The sequence below is a fragment of the Elgaria multicarinata genome, chromosome 7, assembly GCF_023053635.1.
Source record: "Elgaria multicarinata webbii isolate HBS135686 ecotype San Diego chromosome 7, rElgMul1.1.pri, whole genome shotgun sequence".
Lineage (NCBI taxonomy): Eukaryota > Metazoa > Chordata > Lepidosauria > Squamata > Anguidae > Elgaria > Elgaria multicarinata.
Window position 1 is genome coordinate 97,718,084 of NC_086177.1, and position 27,790 is coordinate 97,745,873.

At 43.7% G+C, this 27,790-nt stretch overlaps 1 protein-coding gene across 1 annotated transcript in view; it reads left to right on the forward strand.

Annotated features, from left to right (window-relative positions):
- COL14A1 (collagen type XIV alpha 1 chain) overlaps nt 1–27,549 on the forward strand; it is a 134,786-nt gene extending 107,237 nt beyond the window's left edge. The window contains exons 40-47 of the mRNA XM_063131328.1: nt 3,313–3,366; nt 4,909–4,980; nt 6,872–6,907; nt 7,484–7,550; nt 8,591–8,779; nt 21,033–21,110; nt 22,131–22,286; nt 26,706–27,549. Coding sequence (XP_062987398.1) covers nt 3,313–3,366; nt 4,909–4,980; nt 6,872–6,907; nt 7,484–7,550; nt 8,591–8,779; nt 21,033–21,110; nt 22,131–22,286; nt 26,706–27,013 — 960 coding nt within the window. The 3' untranslated portion in view covers nt 27,014–27,549. The remainder of the gene's footprint in view (nt 1–3,312; nt 3,367–4,908; nt 4,981–6,871; nt 6,908–7,483; nt 7,551–8,590; nt 8,780–21,032; nt 21,111–22,130; nt 22,287–26,705) is intronic.
- Nucleotides 27,550–27,790: the final 241 nt, after the last annotated feature.

Here is a 27,790-nt window from a genome sequence, read left to right on the forward strand (position 1 = left end):
TGAATTGTGGAGCCCAGAACTGGACACAATACTCTAGATGAGGCCTAACCAGGGCCGAATAGAGAGGAACCAGTACCTCATGTGATTTGGAAGCTATACTTCTATTAATGCAGCCCAAAATAGCATTTGCCTTTCTTGCAGCCATATCACACTATTGGCTCATATTCAGCTTGCGATCTACAACAATTCCAAGATCCTTCTCGTTTGTAGTATTGCTGAGCCAAGTATCCCCCATCTTGTAACTGTGCCTTTGGTTTCTATTTCCTAAATGTAGAACTTGGCATTTATCCCTATTAAATTTCATCCTGTTGTTTGCACAGTGGCCAGCTACATGCCCATGGGAAGCAGGACATGCAGGACGTGAAGTCGGTAGCACCCTCCCACTTACGTTCCCCAGCAACTGGTATTCATAGCCTTATCCTCCATGCATTTATAAAATGCCCTTTCAAAGCTGCCCAGGTTGGTAGCAACCGCTGCATTTTGTGGCGAAAAATTCAATAGTTTAACTATGCACTGTGTGAAGAAGTACTTTTATCTGTCCTGAATTTCCCACCATTCAGCTTCATTGGATGGCTTTGGGCTCTAGTATTATGATAGCGGGAGAAAAACATCTCCCTACTGTCTTTCTCCACACCATGCACAATTTTACGCCTCTATCATGTGTCCCCTCACCTTTTTTCCAAGGCAAACAGCCCTAAATATTGTAAACTTTCCTCACAGGGGAGTTGCTCCATCCCGTTGATAATTTTGGTTTCCTTTTTCTGCACCCTCACATCTCTTGCTTCCTAAAAACCTAAATGCTACTCATTGAGTTTTGGGACATACGTGATTTTCTCTGCCCTTGGTGCCAAATTGCCTCATTGTGGCTCTTCCAGTAGAGTTCATAAAATGCGTTGGCTGGCCATTCTTGGCAGAACTATGTAGCAAATCCTCAGTAGCCACGTAACTGACATGTACAGGCAGGTGGGCATTTGCAGGGGCGAAGCACTGGTTTTGTCCCATTTTCCTTAGCGGGTTTGAGGCTGGAAAGAAGTCTGGGAGCAGGAAAATAGCCCTCAGAGAAGCTGTGGATGGCGTAGGCTTAAGTATCCCTTTCCAACTCCTCTGCAAATTTCTTCCATCTGCACAATCATCATTACCATCAAATATAGGGTTGAGATTCCCCATTTTGTTGCTTACTGAACAATTCTGACCTTAGCTGCCTAAGTTACTACGGAACAAGAATACAGCTGTTCATCCACACAAAGTCTACCTCCTCTTGAGCGTTAAATTGGAATGTGGGATCATATAATAGAATCATGGAATAGTAGAGTTGGAAGGGGCCTATAAGGCCTTCGAGTCCGACCCCCTGCTCAATGCAGGAATCCATCTTAAAGCATCCCTGACAGATGGTTATCCGGCTGCCTCTTGAATGCCTCTAGTGTGGGAGAGCCCAGGACCTCCCTAGGTCATTGGTCCTATCAGTTTTTCCTGATATCCAGCCGGAATGTGGCTTCCTGTAACTTGAGCCCATTATTCTGCGTCCTGCACTTTGGGGTGATCGAGAAGAGATCCTGGCCCTCCTCTGTGTGACAATCTTTCAAGTACTTGAAGAGTGCTATCATATCTCCCCTTATTTTTCTCTTCTGAAGGCTAAACACGTCCAGTTCTTTCATTGCACTGCAGGGATATTGTATTACAGCTGGCTTGGGGCAAATGCAAGTGTAGCATAAAGGGGAAAGACCAGATTTCTTTAGGTTTTAATATCTGAAAAGACTTATTCACCGCATGGTTACAGATCTGAAAAAGCAGTGCAAGCACCCGATATGAACACATTTCCTTTCCTCCTCTGCATTCTGCATTTCGAGAATTAGCTTAAGACGCATATCTGCCATTTGATAATCTGAGAAACAAAATTAGTAACAAGTAGTGAAGTGGTCTAAAGAGCAGTGTTTATTAAAGACTGTGGGGGACAGCAGGAGGAATGCTCTCTATCCAACTGCTTCTTCAAACAGACTTCTGTTTGACTTCATTTTATAAAAGGCCATTTTCACACCTAACAAAATACAGTAGGAAGAGATTCGTAAACGGCCAAGAGGTACAGAAACAGTGCCAGAGTAAACATACGTAGGTGGTTTGCACGGAAATATTCTTTAGCAGCTAAATAAGAGAAACAACAACACATGAAAACAAATGAGGCGGTATAATTTTAAAGCTATGTTTAATAGAAACTTGTGTGGAGGCTTTTTTTTTTTTTTGCTACCATTTTAAAAGGGACTGAGATAAAAGCTCATTCACCCCAGGCCCGGGATCAGGAGGCAGAGCAGTTGGCTGTGCACAGGCTGTTGACGTTTTGTGGATGCCGAGGGGTAAAGGAGCAACCTGATTCCACACTTCCTGCGCTGCTTCACAGAATGGTGGTACTCTAAAGACTCTGAGTGTGCCAGGGGCTGTCTTCATGGCGCTGAGTTGGCGTCACTCCGCCTCCAAACCCTGCGGTATCGTTTATGCAGGGTGGTGGCAAGTAATCCCCACTGGGGGGGGGGGGCAGCACAGGCTTTCCAGCAGACATTAGGCTTGCCTGGCACGCCCTCTGCCCGAGCGGATGGTGACCAATCAGGGGTCGCCATCCACCTGGTCACACCTCCATCGCGACTCTGGAGCGAGGACAGACGGCAGATGCGCCATATTCACCTGCAGAGGAAAAAGTCGGGTAAAATCCCCAACCATTTTTCTCCTCAGTTTCACCAGAAAGCCCCAGGGTGGCTGTGTGGTGGCTGCTGTGTTGTATAATCGATGCAGCACCACTGTGCATCCACCCTGGGGCTTTCCACGCGTTTAGACAGCCATCCAGTCACCTGGTAAGAATGGAGGGAAAGGAACACTGCAGCTGGGTCTTCCGTTCGCTTTTCCCATTTAGCAGCTAACTGGCGTAGTCCAAAGCTCCTGATAATGATGATCAGCTGTTAAACAGGAGGGAAAAAAACAGGGACTGGACCCATTCAGGCTTGGACATAGGGGAAGAAGTTGCCTGAAATAACAGGTGGTGGATATCGCACAGACCTTTAGCTTTAAATGACAGGTTGAAAACGGTTCAATTTTCAAAATGTAAAAAAAAAGAAATAAAAATCCAAACCACAGTTTTAGAAATTCATTGTGTTTAGCATTTTGCTCTTGAAGTGAATGGGTCAGCTTGTGCTTCCATGGAACTTCCTGCACCTGTCAGAGTATCATGGAGTTGGGATTGTGGCCATTTTGTGCAGTGAACAGTGCCATTCCAATCAACGGGATAAAGAGCAATACACTAATTCCTGTACCTTCCTTTTTCTCTAGGGCCTGCCAGGCAAAGATGGGCCCACTGGACCTCAAGGACCCCCAGGGCCTGTGGTAGGTCTAAAGTCTAGATAACATGGTTTAAATATTTGTCATCACAGGGCGTCAGTAGCTTTTTCTTATAGTTCACTTCTTTTCACAGTTATGTAGCTATGTGCAGTTATCGACACCATCGTATGTACTAGCTAAAATACAAAATATATAACCATTTGATGTACTAATAATATGGAGCATTGGAGGCTGATGGCTCTGATGTCAGTGGGGTGGTGAATCCGTTATGAGTTACAGTTAGATCGAGCCAGAAGTCTAAAGGAGCTAAACAAGGTGCTGCACACTTTGGATACTTCCTGTAGAGTTCTGACTGGTTCTGGCTGAAGCCCAGAGCAAGTTCATTGCCCCACCATCATCGAAGCCACCAGCCTCCACTGATATGGAGAAGCCACCATGCTTTTTGACGTTGTGCCCAGTCCTGTGGAAATTTCAACTCGTGTCCAGCTTAAAAGATCCTGTGGAGATTTCAACTCATGTCCAGCTACACCTCACCACCTTGTTGAGAACTATCAAAGTGCTGGTTGCAGCCAGGAGGTTGCAGCATGATCTCAAAACATATTGGGTGCATTTTCAGTACTGGTACGGCTGTGCAGAGAAAATGAATGGCTTGGAACCCACCTTATTGGCTCAGATAGGGGCGCCTCATCTTGGAGCCTCAGATTTGCTTTGGGTTGCTTTGGATCTGAATCACCTTGGATCTAAAAGTGTCTAATCTCTGAAGCAGGTCATCCCACCTTGGCTTCATGTCTTGTCCAAGGCAAATGCACAGTCCAAGAAAATGGTAACTACCCTCCAGTACAATATTATTGATGGTCCAATCAAAGTGATTATTTTTTGATCTTCGAACTTAAGTCTAGGCAGTGGTTCCTCAACCATGTTTGAGTCTAGGCAGTGGCCGTACTGTCTGGGGATGATGGGAGTTATAGTCCAATAACAACTGGAGATCCAAGTTTGGGAACCATTGGTTTAGCGCAGGGATCCCCAACTTTTTTGGGTTAGGCACAATTGAGGGGCTGCCTTGCTTATTCATGAGGGGGGTTGTGCAGTGAACAATTCATGAAGCAGTGAACAATTCATGAAGCTTATTCATTATTTTATGAATAATTTGGTGACAAAACACTAGTTTCCCTGAAGGCAAACTGATGAAAGTACAAGAAAAGCAACTTGTCCGAGAAGTACAAAGCAGAACACAAAACCACTCTTTCTGAATCCAGATACAGATGGTGCTGGAGGGAAGCATTATTGCTATTCAGCATGACAACTTCCCAGTTAAATATTTATTATATTTAAATCTTAAGATGTAAAATTAAAATCAGGAGGGTCAGGGAATCTGATGGTCACCGAGAGAGGTGCCCGTGGGCACTTTTGCTCCCATGGATGCAACGTTGGAAACCCCCAAGTCAAGAGGAATATTCACTTTATCGTTAATTCAGCTTCTCAGGTCTGCTGCAACGGCTAGCTAGATGATGAATTCTTGTAGACCCTCTTGTTGCTTCAATTGGTATTTGAATGTTGATGATGATTTCTCTTGCTCTCTCCATGCAGGGAATACCTGGAGCTCCAGGTGTGCCAGGAGTTATGGGTAATATTGGGCCACAAGGTGATGCTGGGCCACCTGTAAGTAGCAGAACATTATACAGAATATATCACTAGTGAACAGCCACAAGCCCAGTCCACAGTATAAGACTGTATACGTCTTATATAGGATAAGTACTCTGGTAGTCACTATAGTACATATTCAGCCCACTGTGCCTTGGATGGTTTAGCCACTAGTCTCCTGAGTGGGGAGCAGAGAGCAGCAAAGCACTGAAGGAAGGGACAGGAATGCAAACCTGCCTCTATGCATTAGCCAAGACTATAGGTCCTCCAACTCCTACTCGGGTGGCACAAACACCCTCTATTTATGCTGCAAGCTGTCCACCAATGTTGTAGATAATGACCCCATTCAGAAGACACCTTAAAACACACCTTTAATCATGGTGGTTAAGCCAGAAAGCTAGGCCATGTTCAGAAGTCACCTTAAACCACGGCTTTAACCATGGTGACTAAGGCCTTATTCACCATGGTTAAAGCCATGGTTTAAGGTGTCTTCTGAATCCAGCCTGGATTTCTGGCTTAACCACCATGGTTAAAGGTGTAGTTTAAGGAGTCTTCTGAATGGGGCCAATGTCTTTGCTGAGTCTGTGAAAGACAGGGCTCATAAGAGGTCAAGAGAATTACACAAGTTAGCATATATCATGAGGGGGAATCTTTTCACTTGACCTATCACTTCTTCCCTGCCCCCTGCCCCAATTGATGGATGAATAAAAAGGGAGAATGACCCTCAGGAGGGACAGAGCCCATTATGGGAAGCATAAAGTATTATGAAGCAATTTGGTAATTTACAGTCTTATCATGAGGAGATACTTTCATAAGAATGTTTCATTGCATGACTTTGATGAGGAAAAGTCATGCTCTGGAAGGTAACTCTTTCCACTTCAGAAATGGCCAATTGAATTGGCCCTTGGTGCCTACGTGACTGAAACCAGGGACCCTTTTATAGGAAATCATTGGTCTCGATTATAAAACTGTATTTTGTGATGGCATGTTATATTGGTGGTGGTAGCAATGAGAGCTCCTCACACAAGGCTAATTGTTGTGCTGGGGTTGTGGGGAAGGGGGATTTTTTTTTTGGTCAGGATTGCAGCTGGAGTCCTGGAGCCCTGCAGTCCTGATGAATGTTCTCCCTCCACCCCATGCCTAGAATTAAATGTTTCAAAAACCCAGATGTGATTGCTAACTACACAATTAAAGCAATGTCTAGTTTAACCCTTGAAGGCTCATAAAACTGCCATGTTTGTTTGTTTTTTAGTTTGCTTCACATAGTCTGAGAATGAAAACAATGACGGTCATCCAACAAGTCTCTTTACCGATTGTTTTCAACCCAGAAGAGTTTAAAAAGCGGCTTCCAGTGCTGGGCACAGGATCTGATATGAGAAGCTACCTGGAAAATTATTCCTCCCCAATCGCAGTGTGCACATAGATCTCCCCCTCCTACTCTGGATGGAGGCCAACATTTAGGGAACCTGGTGTCCTCCAGATGTTTTAGACTACAACTCATAAGAACATAAGAGACATGCTGGATCAGACCAAGGATCCGTCTAGTCTAGCACTGTATTCACATAGCAGTCTGAATCCCTGGCCATTGGCCATGCTGGCTGTGGCTTATGGGAGTTGCAGTCCAAAACATCTGAAAGGCACGAGATTGCCTACCCCTGATCTGTTGAGCCACTCAGTCTGCCTGGACAAAAGTCCGCGCCAGCACCAACCTCTTAATCGTTGCAGGTGATATTTGGGATGTATTGCAAACTGCAATCAGACCCTGGTGACGTAATTATTGCTGCAATGTGGCGCAAGCCCTATGCTCTACTTCCTACCACGTTAAAAAGTTCTGTGAATTCCAAAGAAGGGGAAAGATATGTGCACAAATTACAGTTTGCTTTTTCTTTTTTAATCTGCCCCTTCACAGGGACTTCCTGGAGCAAAAGGCGAGAGGGGTGAACGTGTAAGTGCCTTTTAATTTTGGAATAGTACAGACAACAGGAATATGAAGAGCATTAGGTTTATTTGTTTTAAAAACAAGGAACGTTTTCTTCTTGTTATGATGAAAAACCTGTAATGATGTGAGTGGTTCTTTTTAAGGACACTCCAACTTACATGTACCTGTCAGTAAGCCCCATTAAACTCAGTGGGTGGGTGAAATCCAAAGTTGTGTGAGCGGATTTCTGCTCTTGTAATGGGACTTCTCCTTGCTGTCCTCTCCTTTGAAGCCCACCGTGCACCCCACAAATGAGCTCTGAAGGGTCCCCCAACCCTCTGGAATAGATTTTGGGGCACACACAGGTGGTTGCAGTGGAATGAAGAAATCTTTTCCGCCAGCGGTTTCCATTCTGTTGGCAGATGGCCAGCAGCGGATCCATCCAGGGGTATTTACTTCTGAGGACACATGCGTAGCATGGTGCTGTGAAAAACCAAAGGGCATCATTTCCCAGTGATCAGAGAGAGAAACGTCCACATTCTATGCAGCTCGCAGTCTCTCTTAGAGGTGTTAATGTGTCATTATGATGTTCTTATTATGCAGGGAGACCTTCAGTCACATGCAATGGTACGGGCAGTGGCTCGCCAGGTGTGCGAACAGCTTATCCAGGGTGGGTATTTATTTTATTTATTACACTTATATAGCGCCCCCATAGTTAGAGCTCTCTGGGCGGTTTACAGAAATTCTAAAATTGAGATAAAAACGAGTATACAAAATTTAAAATTCTAAAATGCAGAACATATATACATAAAGCATTAAAAACAGTTAAAAATAAGCATGTGGGTGATTAAGATGTGCTGCCATATGCCTGGGCAAAGAGGAAAGTCTTAACCTGGCGCCGGAAAGATAGCAGCATTGGAGCCAGGCGAGCCTCATCAAGGAGATTGTTCCATAGTCTGGGGGCCACCACCGAAAAGGCCCTGTCCCTCATTGCCACACACCGAGCCTCTCTCGGAGTAGGCACCCGGAGGAGGACCTTAGATGTTGAATGTAGTGACTGGGTATATTCACGTCGCGAGAGGCGTTCTGTCAGGTATTGTGGTCCCAAGCCATGTAAGGCTTTATAGGTCAAAACCAGCACCTTGAATTGGGCTCGGAAACATACAGGCAGCCAGTGCAAGCGGACCAGAACAGGTGTTATATGGTCGAACCTTCTGGTTCCCAAAATCAATCTGGCCGCTGCATTTTGCACAAGCTGCGGCTTCCAAACCATCTTCAAAGGCAGCCCTACGTAGAGTGCATTGCAGTAATCTAACTTGGATGTTACCAGAGCATGGACAACTGAAGCCAGGTTATCCCTGCCAAGATAGGGGCGTAGCTGGGCCACCAACTGGAGTTTGTAAAAGGCATTCTGTGCCACTGAGGTCACCTGAGCCTCAAGTGACAATGATGGATCTAAAAGAACCCCCAAGCTACGAACCTGCCCCTTCAGGGTGAGTGCAATCCCATCCAGAACCGGTACAAGGACTCATCATTCTAATCACTATAGATGTTCTCTATTACTGGTGTCAGCGCATTTCTAAAATATAATACAAACGTGCAACATTTGATTCATCAAACTGAACACAACCCATAACATTGAAATAAAGTTTAATCAGGACCCAGTTCATTGGCTGAAGTGTTGTGTTTTGTGGTTTGCCTTCCTTGCAGGTCATCTCGCCAGATATAACTCAATCTTAAATCAGATTCCAAGCCAGTCTGTTTCAACACGAACTGTTCCCGGACCCCCTGGTGAACCAGGACGGCAAGGACTACCTGGACCACAGGGAGAACAAGGATCTCCTGGAAGGCCAGGATTTCCAGGCAGCCCCGGCCAGTCCGGAAGACCCGGTGAAAGAGGTAAGCAAAATACTAATTTGTGTAAAACTGGAGCTTACCCCAAAGTTACCAAAGGCAGCATGTCTGATGTCAGGCTGAACAGATAAAGTCAAAGCAATATAAATAGCTTTTAATACCTGGGAGGCATTGAGTGTGTTAAAAACCCACGCTGAAAAATTTCAAGGTTAATATTATTGATCTATGAGCAACACTGTAATAAGAGCTTTCTTGTGAGAACTGAGCTGTGCTTTTAGAAAGATAAAAACCTAATACTAAGTAGAATTTTATAGAAAACATTTGTGAAAATTGGATCCAGTGTTCTTTGATAGCAACCTATTTAGACTTTCTTTTCCCATGAGACTGAGTGAATAAAAACATCTCTACATTAAGGGGAAATTGCATTGCTTACCTGGGGCTTTGTGCTTCCTGGTTCTAGTGTGGACGATCCCACTTTTTCTTAGATGTTACCACATTAAAAGTGGTTCTTTTCATAGCGCGATTTCCAGGGGATACTGCGGGAGACGTCCTGGTTGTTGACAATGTCATATAATGGACCTGAAAACTTCCGTGAGTGGCTAATCACGAGTGTGCAATAAATTGCTCATTTAGATAAGCCCTAGGTCTTTAAATACTTCCAAACCTGAAATCAGTGAAAACAAGAAAAGCTTTTTGAGACACTTTATGGCAGGAGTAGGCAATTCGCTGCCCTTCAGGTGTTGTTGGACTGCAACTCCCATTGGGCCTAGCCAGCATAGCCAGTGGTGAGGGATCATGGCAGTTGCAGTCCAAAAAAACATCTGGAGGGCCACAAATTGCCCAACGCTGTTAAAGGCTAATAAATTGATTACGGTACAAGCTTTTGTTAACTAGCATTCACTTCATCAGCTACATCAGAAAGTTTATGCCATAAGAAACATGTTAAGTCTTTAAGATGCCACAAGAATCTCTGCTGTTTTGCTGCAAGAGACAAATATAGCTACCCTTCTGGAAATTCTTGCAATGGAAAGCTAGTGAAATGTATTTGCCAGCATTGCCTGTCTCATATAATAATATTATTTTTTTATGGCCTGGTTTCATGTTAGAAGTTTTAGTAATCTTTCTCTACAAATAAAGAGTTGTACCCAAGCCATAATGCTGAGACAGAATAGGATGATAAATTTCAGCCTTCACAACTGGTTGGATTTTGTAAAGCAGCTGAGACGGTTTGGTTGGCTGCTAGATGATTTATAAACAAAAAATATTGCATCCACTTTAGTGAACAATGGACCTTATGCAAATATATGTGATGGGTTTATAGAACGATGCTGTATGGGTAATAGTATATGATAGTGTATGATTATGGAGGCGGGGTGTGTGTGACATGCCACACAGAACAACCGCAGCAATATAACGAAGTTCGCTTCTGCTGCCCTGATGCTAAACACAGTTATTTGGGAATAAGCACTATGTTCTTGTTGTTGTTGTTGTTGTTTATTCATTCTGTCGCTTCCGACTCTTCGTGACTTCATGGACCAGCCCACGCCAGAGCTTTCTGTCCGACGTCGCTCCCCCTAGCTCCCCCAAGGTCAAGTCTGTCACCTCCAGAATATCATCCATCCATCTTGCCCTTGGTCGGCCCCTCTTCCTTTTGCCTTCCACTTTCCCTAGCATCAGCCTCTTCTCCAGGGTGTCCTGTCTTCTCATTATGTGGCCAAAGTACTTCAGTTTTGCCTTTAATGCCATTCCCTCAAGTGAGCAGTCTGGCTTTATTTCCTGGAGTATGGACTGGTTTGATCTTCTTGCAATCCAAGGCACTCTCAGAATTTTCCTCCAACACCACTTTTTAAAGTAAAAATAACAATAAGCATCTGTAATCATCTACGTGTCTGGCTGCCCCCCTTCCTATCCAATGTTTGTTTTTAGATAATAAGAAGGGATGCAGAGATAGGCAGTATCAGCCCTATTGGGTGCTGGCTTGGCCATGCCAGCCCTGGGCCTGTTTGCTGCTGCCCCCTTCACCTGCTGCTCTCTGGGTGGTCATTTGGGGGGGACGACCATTGGCTACAGGTCCTAACCTTAGCTGCACCACTGAGCATATTGTCATAAGTTACATATGAGCGTACAACTCCCCTGTTAAAACAGCTCCACTAGCTTCCAGTCTGTTTCCAGGCACAATTTAAAGTGCTGGTTATGAACTATAAAGCCCTATATAGCTCAGGTCGAGGTTATCTGAAAGACCGTATTCTCCCTTATGAGCCTGCCCGTGCTTTGAGATCTTCTGGAGAAGCCCTTCTTTCAGTCCCACCATCTTCACAGGTGTGCTTGGTGGGAACATGGGAGTGGGTCTTCTCGGTGGCTGCTCCAGTGCTTTGGAACTCTCTTCCTTGGGAAGCTAGACGGCTCCCTCCTTGATGGGCTTTCAGAAGCAGGCGAAAACTTGTTTGTTCCAGCAGACCTTTGGAGAATAATCTGGGCCTCCATCTATGTTAAGGACTTGTAAAGTTTATGTTTTAATATTGTAAATTTTTTTTTGTACATTTCTTTTCCTAGGTTTAAAATGTATATATTTTAAATTTTGTAAGGCTGCCTTGAGGCCCAGTATTGGGCAAAAGGCAGGATACAAATAAATATAATAATAATAATAATAATAATAATAATAATAATAATAATAATAATATAATAATAATATAGACAATATGCTCAATTTGATCACTTAGAAATAAATACCTTATTTCAAAGAGATTTCTCATCTCTTAGAAATAAATAATACTTGATAGCTCAGTCCTATGCATGTCGACTTTGAAGTAAATTCTACTGAGCTTAATAGGAACTACTAGGTAAACAGCAGTGGAGTTTTGTAGCTGAAGCCAGTTTTAAGCGCTCATGAGAGCAAATTGGGGTTTGTATTGCTTGTTTTTCCTGCATGTGAAAGGCGTTTAGTGTGTCAAATGGCTCGCTTAGTAACCATGAGAATTAATATTATGTTGTTGGTTTGGATGAGGAAACCTCTAAGTGACCTCTGCGAAGTCCCAATAAGTCGTTATGGCCATAATTCTAATTACTTCAGTGTAAGAGGAGACAAGATTTAGGACCGTGAGCTTGTCAGCCGTGGGTTTCTATGGCAAAATAGAACAAAGAGTGGCGTTGTTTCATGGAATAAGGAAGAAAGAGGTTGAGGTAAGGAGGGAAATGGGAAGTTGGACTGATTCAAAGTTAAATTGGGTGGATTGAAGAGATGTGGGATACAGGAGGAGCTGCCTCAAAAGCACAGTTATTTGCATAAGGAAATATGTTTGAGTGTGAAGGACTTAGCACAAGGATTAAGCAAATACATATAATGAAGAGGAACAACTAACGTCTTGGACTGTAGCAATAGTTCCCAAACAAACAACGCCAATTTTGTAGGCTTATATATAGCTTGCAAAGAACATGCCAGGGAATTCAGTAGAAAAGAGATAGTTTGCGATAACAAAAAAGGAAAGAAAAAGCACGGGATCAAAGTTGTCGCATTAATTATTTCTGTGGCTAAAACAGATGTCAAAGCAAAAGAGACATTTTGGCAGAACTGCTTATTTGGCACTGATATCTAAGAACACTTTTGCCAGCATTAAACGTGCTTTCGAATGTCCCAAACTGGTCCTAGGCCAACGCACTCCTGGGGGCATTTAGAGCCAACAGCCTCCCAACGCAGAGAAACCAGCTCAGTTGAGGGAACAACTGGCCTCTGGGTGGGAGGATTATCAGTAGACGCTGTTTTGACCCCCAGTAGCACAGCAGTGGATTGGTAGACACTGATCTGGCGTGGGAGAACTAGACTGTGCAGAAGATCTGCCTAGAGGTAGTGGGTGTCCATTAACCTCTCGCAAACTTATCACAGCCAGCGAGATTAGTGGAAATACCTGGAACCAGCAGGGACTACAAGCATAGTATCAGGACCAGCTAGCTCTGCCGAGTCAGCAACATCCAGCTGCTTAGAAGCCCATGGGGGCATTGAGGACTGCACAGCATGGAAGATTTGCCTTGGGTAGCAGGTTTCATCAAGCTTCCCCTGGCTTAGCACAGGCAGCCAAGGCAACAGAAATGTTTGGAGCCATCTGAGACTGTTGACGGTCGAAGGGGCAAGCCATAGGGGGTTGCTCAGGTTGGGACTAGGGCAAGGACCAACCCCCCTAAAGTTGGAACCTTGGTGACATGGGGAAGGGGTTGTGTGCTCTCATCCCAATGCAAAGAGTGGGACAATGACTCCAGGGTTGGGGTGTAACCTTTGGGTTGTGTGTAAGTGAGAGAGAGCTTCGGCTATTGGGCAGTATAAAAATGCAATAAATAAATAAATGCTGCCTAATCCTAGTACACAATTAGGCTGTTGCTTTCCAGTTCCCATGCTGATTTCTCATCATGCTGAAAAATTAATATTATCTCAACAAGTCTCCTGCCTAATCTTACTTAGGGTATTTAGGAATTTTGAATCAAACATTCTTTGGGAGGGAGGGGGAAAATAAGGCATAAATACAGTCAAAATAGCTGGGAGATTTACTCTTGTCTAAGTATATGTATGTTTTGGGGATAGTCTTTCAACCTGTGACGCAGTAAATCAAGAAGTGGCGGAGGAAAGGATTTGTGAGAGAATAGCAAAAATTGAAGTTGTGGAGAGGATGGAGAAGAGATTCGACTCTCAGTAGAATTGTTCTCTTCAAAAGGGAATGAAATGTTATCTGGATGATTCATTGCCCTAGTGGGAATTTGATTTAGCAGAAGTGTCTCTTAGTATTCCAGATTATATAGGCATTGCATATTGTTTGATCTGACTTACACCCACAAAATGTTAATTTTTAAACACAATGTAATAAAATTGCTATTCTTAAAAAAGAAAAAGCCAGTTCCACAGCAATGAAAATAGCCATAAAAAGAGTCTCCCTATGTACCCCCCCCATTTCCTTTTCTTTTGATTCCTATCTGCAGATGAGCCCCTAATTAGCATTTTCCAATATGAAAAGCACCAATAGTCTTTGGTGTCACTGTAGATAAGAGAATGCCTTAGATGAAGATAGGGCAGAGGAAGGAAAGGACTCTGAAGTCCAGTTTGTGTTTCTGGAACTAGATAACTTACTGTTTATTTCTGCACTGCCAGAACCCTATTTACTGACATTAAACATCTGTTTCCTTGTTAAAAGCTATTTTTAACGGTCATGAAAAAAAATCTAGTTAAAAATATAATAAAATATTAGTTAGGAATTCTAAGTGGCAAACTGTGTTAGAATTTGAAAGACATGAGCACCAGATTGACTGAGCAACCAAGCAGTGGTTCAATGGGGCCCTTTTTGTGGTCAGAGCAGTGCTACTACTGGATTTGCTGTACCATAATTTTAACATGCGAAATCTGGCTTTCCAATTGAGTAGTAGTGAGATTTATTTATTTATTTCCAACATTTATAGACCACTCAATTATCTAACACAGATTCCAGAGCAGTGAACATAGGTATAAACAGTAAACGAGCCAGTGTGGTGTAGTGGCTAAAGTGTTGGACTGGGAGCCGGGAGATCTGGGTTCTAGTCCCCACTTGGCCATGGAAACCCACTGGGTGACTTTGGGCCAGTCACAGACTCTCAGCCCAACCTACCTCACAAGGTTGTTGTTATTGTGAGGATAAAATGGTGAGGAGGAGGTGGATTATGTATGCCACCTTGGGTTCCTTGGAGGAAAAAAGGCGGGATATAAATGCAATAATAAATAAATAAAATAAAAGAGAGAAGATTAAAAAAGCAAATTAAAATTATTCAATTTAAAAACAAAGGAGCCAGAAAAACAGTGGCTAGTCAGTTGGGGAAGGCTTCTTGAAACATCAGGACTGAATAAAGATTAAGCCTTCATGGAAAAAATGGATTTTGAGGAAGTATTTCAGGGAAAAGAGAGACATGACACCCCATAATGCTCAGGGAGGGAGTTCCATGCATAGGGAGCAGCAAGGGAAAATGGGCAGACTTGTGATAGAAAGGAAGATACCTTTGGGTGCCTGAGGGTAATAGAGGAGTGGAAGTCATGGACAGGACCAAAAGAAAGAGTAGGTCAAGACCACTGAGAACTTTAAAGGTAAGGTCAAGACGTTTGTGCTATATCCAGAAGGTGATAGGGAGCCCGTAAAGGGATTTGAGGAGGAGTCTGAGCAATGGGAACAGTGGAGTTTTGGATAGAGATGAGAGGACTGAGGTGTGATAGGAAAAGGCCGGAGAATAAAGCTGCAATAGTCAAGTCAAAGAATCACCAGAGCATGCAACAGAGTTTTAGCTAAAGAACTGAGGAATAGAAGAATTTTTGCAATGTTGTAGACGCAACACAACTTGGGCCAGATCGACATCAAGCAAGATATGACACTTTGAAACTGGCTTGAAAACTGTATGCAGAGTGTGTCTTGGGCCCGAACAGTTGTCACTACTGTTATAAACCGTTTTAAAGCAGTAGTGTAGATCCTGCCTTGGTGACAGATTCAACATGTGGAAGGGGGAAAGAGGGAGCAATAAAAAATAAGGCCAGGCTGCTTGCCTGATCATCATGGTCATGTTGTCAACAACAGGTATGGAGAACGGTAAAGGAGAGAGAAGGACATGAGTTCAGTTTTGTGACATGTTGAGATGATGATGATGATGATGATGATGTTGATGAAACATCCAGATGGATATATCAGACAGGCAAGCAGGAATGCTGGACTGGATGGAGAGGGAGATATATAGCTGGGAGCTATCACATTGGGTCAAAAAAAAAAAAAAAAGGATCCTACCGTATTTCTTCGATTGTAAGACGCCATCGATTCTAAGGCGCACACTAATTTCAGTGCCACCAACAGGGAAAAAAGCTTTGATTCGAAGAAAAAATAAATTTCTTTGAACATCTTTTATGAGTAGAATTTCTTAGAAAGAGCTGGGTTTTGGGGCCACTGGGCTGGGAGAGGCATAGGGATAAGCAAAAATCAGGCGCTTACCCTCCCAGCTCCTTATTCCGGCTCGCGGCTGCTGCAGGAACTTCCTCTTTTGGCTGCCTGCCTGCACGTGGAGGAGAGAGACGACTGGAGCTGCTGCGTGAGAGCAGCTTCGGTGGAGCAGCATTTCTTTAGCCTCTGGGCACAGGTTTTTCCACGGCCGTGAGGGGTTCCAGGTGGGACGCGCGCTTCCCAGCGCGGCGGCTGGGGGGGGACCCGGTGCTTGGGGGGGGTGAGCCTCCTGACTCTTGGAGCCGCGTGTCTTCCTGGCGCGGCTGACGAGGGCCGGAGCTGCACGGGGCGCGCTGTAGGCTGCAATCAGCCAGCAAAGCAATCTTAGAAAGCCCTGCTTGCTCAGCTTTCTAAAAGCAATAAAGCTAAGGAGACCAGATGTTTCAGACCCTTTTTAATGGAATAGAGTCTTTTTGCATCTACCATATTGCTTCGATTCTAAGACGCCATCGATTCTAAGGCACACCCCATTTTTAGAGCTGGTTATTTAGGGAAAAAAGTGTGTCTTAGAATCGAAGAAATATGGTAACTTTATGTATATGCTAATGGGGTTCTGAGCAGGCCTCAGGGTTGTGATGGATGCTCAACTGGCTGTGGCTCCATCTGACAAGTATCGTCCAGCCCACAAGAAGAGGATATCATGAGAAACCTTGTCAAATGCTTTGCTGAAATCCAAACATACTGTGGACGTGTCATTCCCGTGATCTACCAGACTAGTAGCTCTATCAAAAAGGGAGGTGAAGTTGGTCTACCATGTCTTTATATAACTTCGCATCTAAGATGGAAGTTAGGAAATCACCAGATGCTTTCTCTACATGCTTGATAGCCCTGTTTTCATATTTTGGAAGCAAACAAATTTAGTACAGCTGCCCCCTATTCCTCAGCCCCCTGAATGTGTATTCTGAATCTTTAATTACAGTGGAAAGCCATGACCTCACTTTCCTGCAAGTCTGAACATGATAGCATCGGTTCAGAAAGACTGGGATACCAGCCTAGGGGCCTGGCCTGCTGGCCTGGTTGCTGCTAATAGTTGTGTCAATCTTGTGCCAAATCACCCGATTGCCTCTGAAATGATGCTAGAAAATAATTCAGCCTTATTCTGTACCCTGACCTGGACTGTGAAGCCCTGGAAGTTACAGCCTACAAGCTGGTTAGCTTGGATTTTAAGCCAGCTGCCAGTGTCAATAGTGTGATTTCAATCTAAGTGCATTTTGGCTAAGCCCTGAACTAGAATTTGGGCCCTTCTGTTGTCGCAGACTCTGTCCTACATGTGAACACAATACAAAAAAAGTGTGGAAGGAAGGGATAACTTGCATGTCCTTAACTGTCCCCATTTACCATGGACAATCTCTAATTTCAGGCATCTGTCCCTGTAAGATCATTGCCCCTATATGACTTCATGGGAGATTTTTTGGGGTGAGGTGGGTTTTTTTTCTTTCTTTTCAAAATCATGTTGGTATGGTTTTATAAATTTGCCTTCCTTCAAGTCTATAGAAACTGTCAGCAGTGGGAGGGTTGCATCTGATTCTAGTGCACATGCATGTGAATGTATGTGAGAGGGCTCAAAAATGCAGTTGCTCTGCTTCTCTTCCATAACTGCCTATTTAGGCCATAAATGTTGCTGGGTGTGTTTGAGCTGCAGTCATTCTGTCAGAATTACAAGAAGATCCATGATGAGATATTCAGGACTCTCAATCTGTCCCTCCAGGTCCTCCCCCTGGCCACTGATAGTTTGGTGGTTTCTCGGCTTTTGTGACCCCCCCTCCCGTCCCCCACCATCTAAAGGTTGAAATGCCTCTTCTGAGTATTAGTTTCTGGCAGTAAAAGCCAGAACTAAGCCAGAACTTAGCTAAAACTAAGGTGACCATATTTGAGAAACCAAAAAAGAGGATGCCTGGTGTGTGTGTGTGTGTGTGTATGTGTGGGGGGAATGATGCACTTTCTGGAGGCCTGGGAAAGCGCACTTTTCCCTCCTCCACTCCAATCAGGGTCTTAAAGGCCCCAATTGGAGTGGGGGAGGGGAAAGTGTGTCATTCCCCCACCACTGCTCCAATAGGGGCCTTTTCTATAATGTCTGAGAATGACACTCTCCCCTTTAAGGCCCCAATTGGAGCAGTGAGGGGAATGATCCGCCTCCAGAAAGCACATCATTCTCCCCCGCCACACTAATGGTGATCTTAAAGGGGAAATCATGCCATTCCAGGACATTATAGAAAATTACAGAAAATCCACCCTGACACCCAGGCTAGAACAAAACCCAGGACAAATCCGGGGAAATCCTGACAGTTGGTCATCCTAGCTAAAACATGCTGGTATTTTTGCCCCCACTTCTTTAACCCCCCCACCCCCACACACACCCTGTGGAATGCAGCCCTCAAGAGCTTTGCTGAAATGGTATTTGGCCCTGGGGCTGAAACAGGTTCAACATCCCAGCTCTAACTAGGAATTTAAAAGTAAGCAGAGGTATTCACTTCTAACAATCAGTGTCAGCATCCACACGCACACACACACCCCACCCCAAAATTGTATGTTGTCTTACGGGTTCTTCAAGTTCACAAAAAGATACTGAAGTTGAGCTTTTGGCAATTGGTAAACGTATTTAAATTTAGTGTGTGAACAGTGCAATCCTATACATGTCTGCTCAGAAGTTTGTCCCACTGAGTTCAACCAGGCTTACTCCCAGGCAAGTAGGTATAGTATTGCAGCCTAAAAGGCAGGTGATTGATTAAAGTTCTTTCATTTAGCCCCGATGAATGTAATTATAGTACTTAGCTAATCAAGCCATTAGAGTCAAGCAAAAGTGGCCATCCAGCAAAGCACGCGGGCTGAGAGCTCATAAAGAGCAGCTGCTACTCTCTGCACACTTTCATTTTATGAGTAGGCTGAACCTGAACTATTGGTTTTGATCCTGAAATGACTAGTGCAGAAGGCCTGGAAAATAGTGGGGAAAGGGGCTGGAGGAAGAGACGTAAATCAGCTTGGATTTTTATGGCTGTGAACTGTCCAAACAAAACACAGCTTTTATGGCTGTTTCCAAACTTCACACATGGAAACTCAAACCTTGCTGCTTTTCTGAATATTGTCTATGTAGAATGGCACATAGGTGCTGGGGGAGTTGCCTACTGTGGGAACCCTTCATGCAAAGTAACTTAATTAAAGGCAAGCATATGCGCCTCCCATGCACACATCCAGATGCCCCTTTCTTCCACAAGACACCACCCATAAGTTATTCATAGTAAATCATAGTCCGGAGCATTGACATGGTAAAGTATGTTTATTTCTCTTCCCCTTCAAAGAACCCCCTACTAGGACTTGTTCCCTGTATAGGATGGCTATGTGGCCTACTTTACAGAAGACAATCCTCTCTTTGGCATTGTTTGTTTGAAAGGCTGTCCACTCTATGTCTGGTTTAAAGATAAAGAAACGTAAAGAACATGCTCAAAATCTGTCAAGGGAGCTCTCCTCTGCACCCCACCATTTGGAATGTCCAACCATCGTACAATATGTGGTGATGTGAGAGAGGGCCTTTTCAGCTATAGGAACCTACTAATTCAATGCCCTCTCCAGGAGACCTGGCTGGTGCCAATGTTGGCTCTACCCAAGCTTTTGGGTCGCATTGACTCTAGGTTGGTTCTGATTTACTATTGCTGTTGTTTATATACTGGATTGTGGATTATTGTTTTATGTTTTTTCATTGCATTGTTTTTATTGATTGCGCACGGTGCTGAAATCCATTGATATGGGGTGGGTTATAAATATTTTAATAAATGAATAAGAAGGGAGACTGGTTGCCCATCAGCAGTTAGCGCCTGCCCAGCAGATGGAACAGGCTCATGGGTCACCTGGTCACAGTCTTTGCCAGTATGGCGAGATATATTGCATTTCTATTTAAATTATGGAATTTTTTTTCTAAACTTGAATCTATACATATTAAATTATAGAGCAGTATCCAATGCTGCCTGTGTGCTAGCGGGATGTACCGCTAGCATAACGGGAAGCTAGTGGTTCAAGAAACAAGTGAGCGGAAACATTCGTTCCTGGAACTGGGCAGGTCAGCAGAGCTTGGGGAATGGAGCTGCAGTGTCTTGTCCTGTTCCAGAAACAAGCATTTCTGCGCATTTCCAGGGTTGCTTTAGGAAGTGTTCGCTCCTGTTGTGGTAGCAGTTGGCGCCATGGACACAAATGAACAAGTGGAGGTGCAGTGGCAGTATCAGTTACTTCCTATATATAAATTAGTAGGTGCAAACTTATTCAAAGCTTTTTTGCTTATGTATTTCCTTGGGGTTTTTTGGTGATGTTAGGCCTAGTTAGGGTGTCCTAGAAGCCTAAAAGGAGATCCATGCTGGATAGCAGCTGTGATGTCTGCTGTAGAAACACTCAAATAAAAAAGGGGGAATGCAAAGCACCATGCTCTAGACCAGCCTTCCTCAACCTGGGGCGCTCCAGATGTGTTGGACTGCATGGAGTTGTAGTCCAACATATCTGGAGCGCCCCAGGTTGAGGAAGGCTGCTCTAGACCATGAATGACTGTTTCGTCGGACCCTGGTGAGAAGAGGGACGGCTGTTTGCAGATATGAGGTGTGTGCATGAACCAACAGTTGTGAGCATTGGTTGGTAGGCTGCACTGTGTTTGCACTCATGGTCAGGAGAAGAAGAGGGGCCCATTGAGCCCTCTACCAATCCCTGCCCATGAAGGTTGGGGAAACGTATTTGGTCAAAGTCTATCCAGCCCAGTATTCTTTGCTCGGACTGGCGGTTCTCACAGGCAGTTTTCCTCTGTTATCTGGTCCATGCTCACCTGCTATCTGATCCATGTTTAGCTGGAAACACAGGAATTGCACCTGAGACCTCCGGCATGCAAAGCTCATGCTTTACCATACTGAGCTGGGGCCTCGACTATGCCTAAGATTTAAAATGATGCAAAACTCACCTTAAGACTGCAATCCTATGATCGCTTACTGGGACTAAGATCCATTTCACTAAACAGAGATTACTTTTGCATAGAGGTTACCCACCCCTGAGTTAATTAACAGTGGTTTCTTATGATAGTATCCCGGAACTGTCCCTAGCTTGCAGCATATTGGCCTGGTCTTCTGAAGTGCTGCAACATCATTAGATACCTTCCAAGGACTACTATAGCAGGACCCCAGCTACAGCAACAGCTGCCCACAAGGCTATAGCAGTAGAGGGAACCCTACCATTTGTTCTTGGCATCCCTCCCCTCTCTTAATTAATAAAAGATTCACATGGAGAAACACTTATCAGCCCGTTCCCCCCCATCTGTCCTTATTTCTATCCTTTGTTTTTAACAGGTTTATCAGGAGAGAAGGGAGAGCGAGGTAACCCAGGTGTTGGAACGCAAGGCCCTCGAGGGCCCCCGGGATCAGCAGGTAAAATGTATGGTAGTGGCATCGTGTCTTAGGTAACCGTGGTCAATCTCTGGTCCATTCACAAAACAACTGTATTTGTCACAAGTATGCTATGGGTTCTTAGGAAAGTCTCCCCATCCAAATTTATCTATGGATTATGGAGTTCAGATTACTTGCCATTCTTCCATTTTTTATTTCCTGAATTTGTTGGGATTGCTGTGTGTGTCCTGTTTGCCACAGCATTCATCACATGTCCTTTTCCCCCCCTCCCCTTACAGGTTACTGATACACGTGAGCATATACGCACGTGGATTAAAACTTGCACAAAAGGAGTTGTGTGAGAGCATTAAAAAGCCTCTGTTTTTGCAGTGTTAGAATCAATGCACATATGCACTCCTGTGCATCATGAATCTGTAATGGGGGGTGGGGGAAATGAACTGAAAACTGTGGCAAACTGTGCAAATGCCAACTCTGAAATTAATAGTACAAATTCTCCAAGTTAAACTGCAAGGCAAGTGAAGCAGAATATGGAACAAACCCAACCCGACATTAGAAATGGGAACATCCACTCATTCTTAAAGTGCACTGGTGTTTGCAGCAGTAAGCACTTTAAGCAGTGAGCATCATAACCCACATGTAGGGAGGCACATGTGTGTAAACAAATGAGGATGAACAGCAGACATGCATTAGGAGCTATGCCTGGCCCAGCTTCCTGGCATGCGTTCACTGCAAGCTTGCGTTTCTGTCTTGCACTTTGTAGAATTTATTGTGATAAGATTGCTTGCTGCTTGGTGTGGATCAGCTGAAAAACCAGTGTTTTATGATCTTGCCTTCCTTCTGTCCAAGTGTCCACTAATTTATTTGTTTAGTGATGTGGACAATTATTTGTCTGTGTGTGTTTACCACTGTTATAGCGACATGTGGGAGCATTGACGCAGAGCACTTGTATAATGAAGTACATGCATGCGGTTGTACTTGGTGCTGTCCTTCTTTAGCAGCGCAGAAGTTATATGCTGACTGCTGCTACTGTGTTCCATGTAGGACCTCCGGGTGAAAGTCGAACTGGCAGCCCTGGCCCTCCAGGTCCACCAGGTCCAAGAGGATCAGCTGGTCACACAGGTGTTCCTGGGCCACAGGGTGCATCAGGACAGCCCGGTTACTGTGATCCTTCTTCCTGTGCTGGTTATGGAACAGGTGGTGAGTATACTTCTCCAGGTTATAATTTTGTCCCCACTTTCTGGCAATGCCTTCAAAGCCTAGTGTTGCACGGAAGTTTTACAATGTTCCATTTTCAATGCAGAAGTTGCTGTTTCAGCAGTAAGGGAAAAAGGTTCTGCAACCCCCCTTTACCTTCTGTCGTTTTGTGCATTCTTCAGTCATGTTTGCAGCCATTGTTTCCCCAATCTACTGCAGCTTTGGAGCTTTTTTTTTTTTTTACTTGAAAGGGCCTTTTTATGACATGATCCCAACCAATCAGGGATCTCACAGTGAATGTGATGTCATGGTGGCATGACGTCTCGCCAAATTGGCTTCTTGATCACAGCAGTGAGGTCAAACAAAACTTCATTGTCACCTGACTGAAGCCCCTCAAATGTGCATTTTGACACATTCACATACACATTCTTGCCTGGATAAACATTTTGATTCAAATGTAGATCTAGAGTTACCAAGACAGGAATGATGGCAGCCAGGTCTTGATCTTGTAGAAGAGAGTAGCTGGAAAAAGGCACTTCTTGCTGCATCTGCATCAATGCAAGGTCAAGGAGTACTCCAAGCTGCCAACTTACTTCTTCAGGGAGAGAGAAACCTATCCAGAACAGGTCCAGACCTCCCAAATTGACAGACCCACTAACAGTCACCAGTTGCATTTTACCTGGGGGGAATCCGCATGTTGTACCGAGACCGCTTCTAAGCGACCCCAGTGCGGCGTGAAAGCGATCGTGTAACTTACCTTTGGAAGAGCCGAGGAAGAGACGTCTTTGCTGCCGCCGCCGCCACCCACAGACCTCCTCGCCAACTGGCGAGGAGAGCTTGGCTGAAGAAGGCGGGGTGGAGAGCGGAAGAAGCTCTCCACCCCGCCTTCTTCCCCCGAGCTCTCCGTCCCAGCCGGCGAGGAGGTCTGTGGGTTGCGGCGGCGGCGGGAAGGAGGACGTCTCTTCCTCGGCTCTTCCAAAGGTAAGTTACACGATCGCTTTCACGTCGCACTGGGGTCGCTTAGAAGCGGTCTCGGTACGACGTGCGGATTCCCCCCTGGATTGAGATTCAGTTAATTGGCAGTGATCTGCCTGATGATGCTAGCAGTTTTAGTGTGATGAGGAAGGAAAGAGGAACTACTGGCGTCAAGTGATAATACTTTTAACAAACAAGGCTTACTGAATGCCTTGCAACTCAGCAATGACAACACAATGATCAGCGTTATGTAAATTCAAATGTTAATGTTTCCGTGGTCTTAGAATTGCCACCTCCAACATTTTTGGGCAGAGGAGCACAGAAGAACTTGCTTGTTGCTATTCCGCCTATGATAGCCCATAAATGTTTGATATGGAGAAACTATGGGGGAGAGTCATATGATGTGGCTGTTCTCCATACCTGTGCAACCATAGTGTGATAGAACTGACCCATGAAACATTCTTTGTGAAAGTGCTCTGAGCTGATGGCTTGTGGAAGCATGAGCTATAAATCTTCAACTCTACGTAACCACTAATGAATTTAAAGTACTCCTCCCCCATCTTTTCTGATTTGAAAGTCAGGGTTCTGGGCTCTACCTATGCTTATTATACATGTAGCCCCAGATATAGACTCTGAATAGCTCTAGGGAGATTGACAAGGACCTTAAATCCAGGTCCTTGTCAAATAGCTCATAACTGCTAATTGTGGTATTTAACTGGGGCTATGCATGTCCAAACCCAGCTCTAGTATTAGGCAGACAAATTATGAATAGTGCAGCCTGCTCCCCCCACATTTATGATCCCTAGCTGGGTCAGGGCACGTGTCCAATTATCTCATCCAAAGAGAGAGAAAAATGGCAATTTGAGCTTGTAATGCAAACAAGAGAAAACTCATATAAAATCCAAAGAACAGATGAAATATGTATTTTGTTTTCTGTCTCTTTTATTTGTGACACTGTTGTGTTGTCTAAATAACCCATTCCATCTTGCTTGAATGTCTTATTTGTGTAATCTCCATATCTGAACATTAACATGACTTGATGTTTGCCTTGGGTGGGGAAGAAAATACCCAATTGCCCAACCTCATTATTCATGAGCTTTCAGACAGCATGGGGAAATGAATGTCACTAACTAAGCCTCCTGTAATAATCTGAAGCAACAATGCGTACTGTAGTAAATTAACCAATGACAGCCCTTGTCCTTCAAAGAACTAAATTATACTTATTGCACGGATAATAATGTTTTTAATAATGTTTTCCCCCTAGAACAGTGGTTTTCAAACTGAGTTCTTTGACAATGTTGTCAGAGGTTCCTCTATCGAGACTCTTGAATTTGGAACAACAGTGTGTGGTGTATGGTGCCATCAAGTTCAGTTCACCTACCACCACCCTAGCTAATGAGATCAAGTAACGGCAAACAAGATTCCTTGAAGGGCAGCTTCTCTATTACTACAAAACTTCCCCAGGAATCTACTGCCAAACAAAGGATCTGAGTGAACCCTAAGGTCAGCCCCAGAACTCTCAGCCCCTTCAGGGTTCTGTGGTAAACAAACACACTGCAAGGAGCTTGAAAAACACTGTTTTAGCATAGAGAGGCCATGGAGAAATGAAGTTGCAGAAACGTTGGCATAAGTACATAAATTGCATGTGAATCTTTAATTTGTTGGTTTTGGTGAAGCATGAAGCAAAACCTTAGTCCTGCAATTGGTAAACATAGTAGTCTGAGACTAAGGTTTGGTTACTTCCAACGTAACACAAGATTAACGTGTCGTTAAACTGGCCTTTGAGCCACCTTTGATTTACTGACCTGTGTGTTTTCTTTGTTGTTCGTCTGTTCCCTACCCTGTTCCTCTCTTCCCCCCATACCTCATCCTCATTCATTTTCGATTTCAAAGGCTCATTCCCTTACAATGGCTACCAATATGGAAGGTGAAAGAAACTGATTTCTGGTAGAGTTTGATTTTTCTTTCATTTGGATAAAGGTCAGAAACGTCTACTGAACTGCCTCGGTGCTTTTTCACCCGCAACACTGATTATTACCGCTAACAAAGGATGCCAGCTTGGTTTTCTTGCACTTTCTGCCAGAATGAAAACACTTGACACGTTTTTTTCCACTGAGCACATTGCTTAGACCCATGCAACTGCTGATCGGATTGAAATTCAGAACAGGGTTGTATAAAAGTCCTTGAAGAGTTTTAGAAATCAACAACGTCTTGAATTATTTGAGACAGAACTAACTAAACAAGTGGGAACTGCAGCAAAATGTTGCAGTATGAAGTGCTCGTGTTTAGGGTTCAAGCCAGCCAGGCTCTCTTCTAGGATGCTCCATTGTATCCCCCCTCTCCACTGGTTCGCTGAGTTTCCCCCTGAAATAGTCCATCAGCATTCTATGCCCAATGAGCATGCTCAGTCTTTATTGAGTGGTTTTGGGGTTTTTATTCTAAAGGTTTTTTTGTACATCTCCAAGCCTCTCTTGTGCTTGGATGGTGCCATTTTGGCTAAATAAGGATTTCCACTCAGAGAACTGAGTTTGCTATCAGTATATATGATGGTATTATGAGGCACAATGCTCTGATCCAGCAAAGGAGATCAGCATGCAGAAGAAGACTTCTGCCCATACAGCTGTTGGAGAATGAGTATCTGGATCTGCACTGCGATGTTCACCCATGCTCCAAAGAAAGCGTTGTGTATTTGGATGTAAATTGAGATGTACATTTTCAGCAGGAGGCATTAGCTGTATGCAACGCCTTACAGACAATTTTGACTTGATCGAGGCTCACCTTTTCTGGCATATTTTGCTTCAGAGTAGATTAAATACATATTCATTTTTTTAAAAAATGCATCTTAATGAATTGCTCATATCTTCAGTCCTGCTAAATTCTGAAGCTTGGCAGGATAAACTAGGATGAAATCGAGCTTTAGTTCTGTCCCAAATAAGTAATGTTGCAGGGCACTGTCCAGCCAAAATTAAGCACTTTTAGGTCTCAACAAGACCCCCAGAGTAGAGAAAGTTACTTGTGCATAACTCTTATTCAGATCAATCAGCCAAGTTGGAACTGGAGTGACTTCCTTTGGATCAGGGTCATTTGCTTTAGCTTTCTCCCATTGAAATAAATGAAAGCTAAAAGTATTTATTCCGGGCTGGATGGTGTGTATTTTTTTTAAACTTCTCAAGGATTTCCTAAGCACTCTGCATAACGAACAATTTGTATCTAATACAATAAGCATACTTAATACAATAAGCTGGCGATGGTTTCCAACTAACTGAGCTCTAAAACTGAAAAATAGTAATAATAAATCCCTTCCCCCTCCATTCACTGATGCTTATTTAATTTACAAGGCTTTGTAAGTGGATGATATTTTAGAGATTTGTAACTGACCAAGTCCCTAATGATTGCTTTAATGTTGTTTTCCTCTTGCATTAACTGTGCGGCTCTTGGTGGGTTAAGGTGGATACGGGGACCCAACTGATCAAGATATCCCTGTCGTGCCATTGCCTCATAACTCCTACCAGCTCTATGACCCTGAGGAGCTTTATGATGATGAGCAACAGCCCTATCTAGTCCATGGGTCCTACCCTCATCCTCAGTCCTCGTACCCAGACCCTCATCTTGCTCAACCAGAGTTCACACCTGTCCGAGAAGAGATGGAAGCTGTTGAGCTCAGATCTCCCGGAATAAGTCGCTTTACTAGTAGAATCTCCAAAAGAAGCATCAGCTCTCCGATACGGAAGCGGGTGATTAAGAAAACCTCGTAACGAACTTATTTCTTTTTTCTTTGTGTGCATTATATTACATGATTTTTAAGGCTTCTGTCCAACTGCCTAAATAGTGTCATGGAAATTGTTTACAGGCTTATATGTTAAAGGGGGAAAAATACATTGTACATGACCACTTTGGCCAAACAGGAAAGAAGAAAAAAGCTAATTATGTTGCATGCCAAAAGTTATTAGCATTATAGTGAAAACTCCAAGGGACATTTTTGTAGATCTTTGTAGTTATTTTATGAGTATGGTTCAGTGCACATTTCAAAACACTGCATGATCAGCTGATATATTTGAACAAACTCAAGGAGAGTTCAGGAATATCTTGCTTTCTGAATTTTTCTGTTTAAATTTTGATTGCGTGCCTTCCTTACAAATTAAAGTCAACTGTGTTGGTTGCACTTAAAAAACATCCTTTTTGAAGATTTATATGAAGTGGGATTGTCTTCCCACAGTATTCCTATTAAATACCTATTAGAAACACACCAATAATTTATTATGGATCTATTACTACTCTGTTTTGTATGCAAATAAACATAGCAAACTTTTATAAATAATTTCTTCTGTTGTATTGATTTTTAAGAGACAAGTTCAGTATAAAGTTTAACTGGGGACTGGATATCCCTGGGATCTGCAGAAACTCATCATGATCTAATGGTCTCTGTACCTTTAGTTGCAAGCATTTGTTTAAACTGGAGGAACTCCTCTCATTCTATGTACAGGTATCCCTGGCTGGATTGGAATGTATATATACAGCGCAGAGCTATTTCA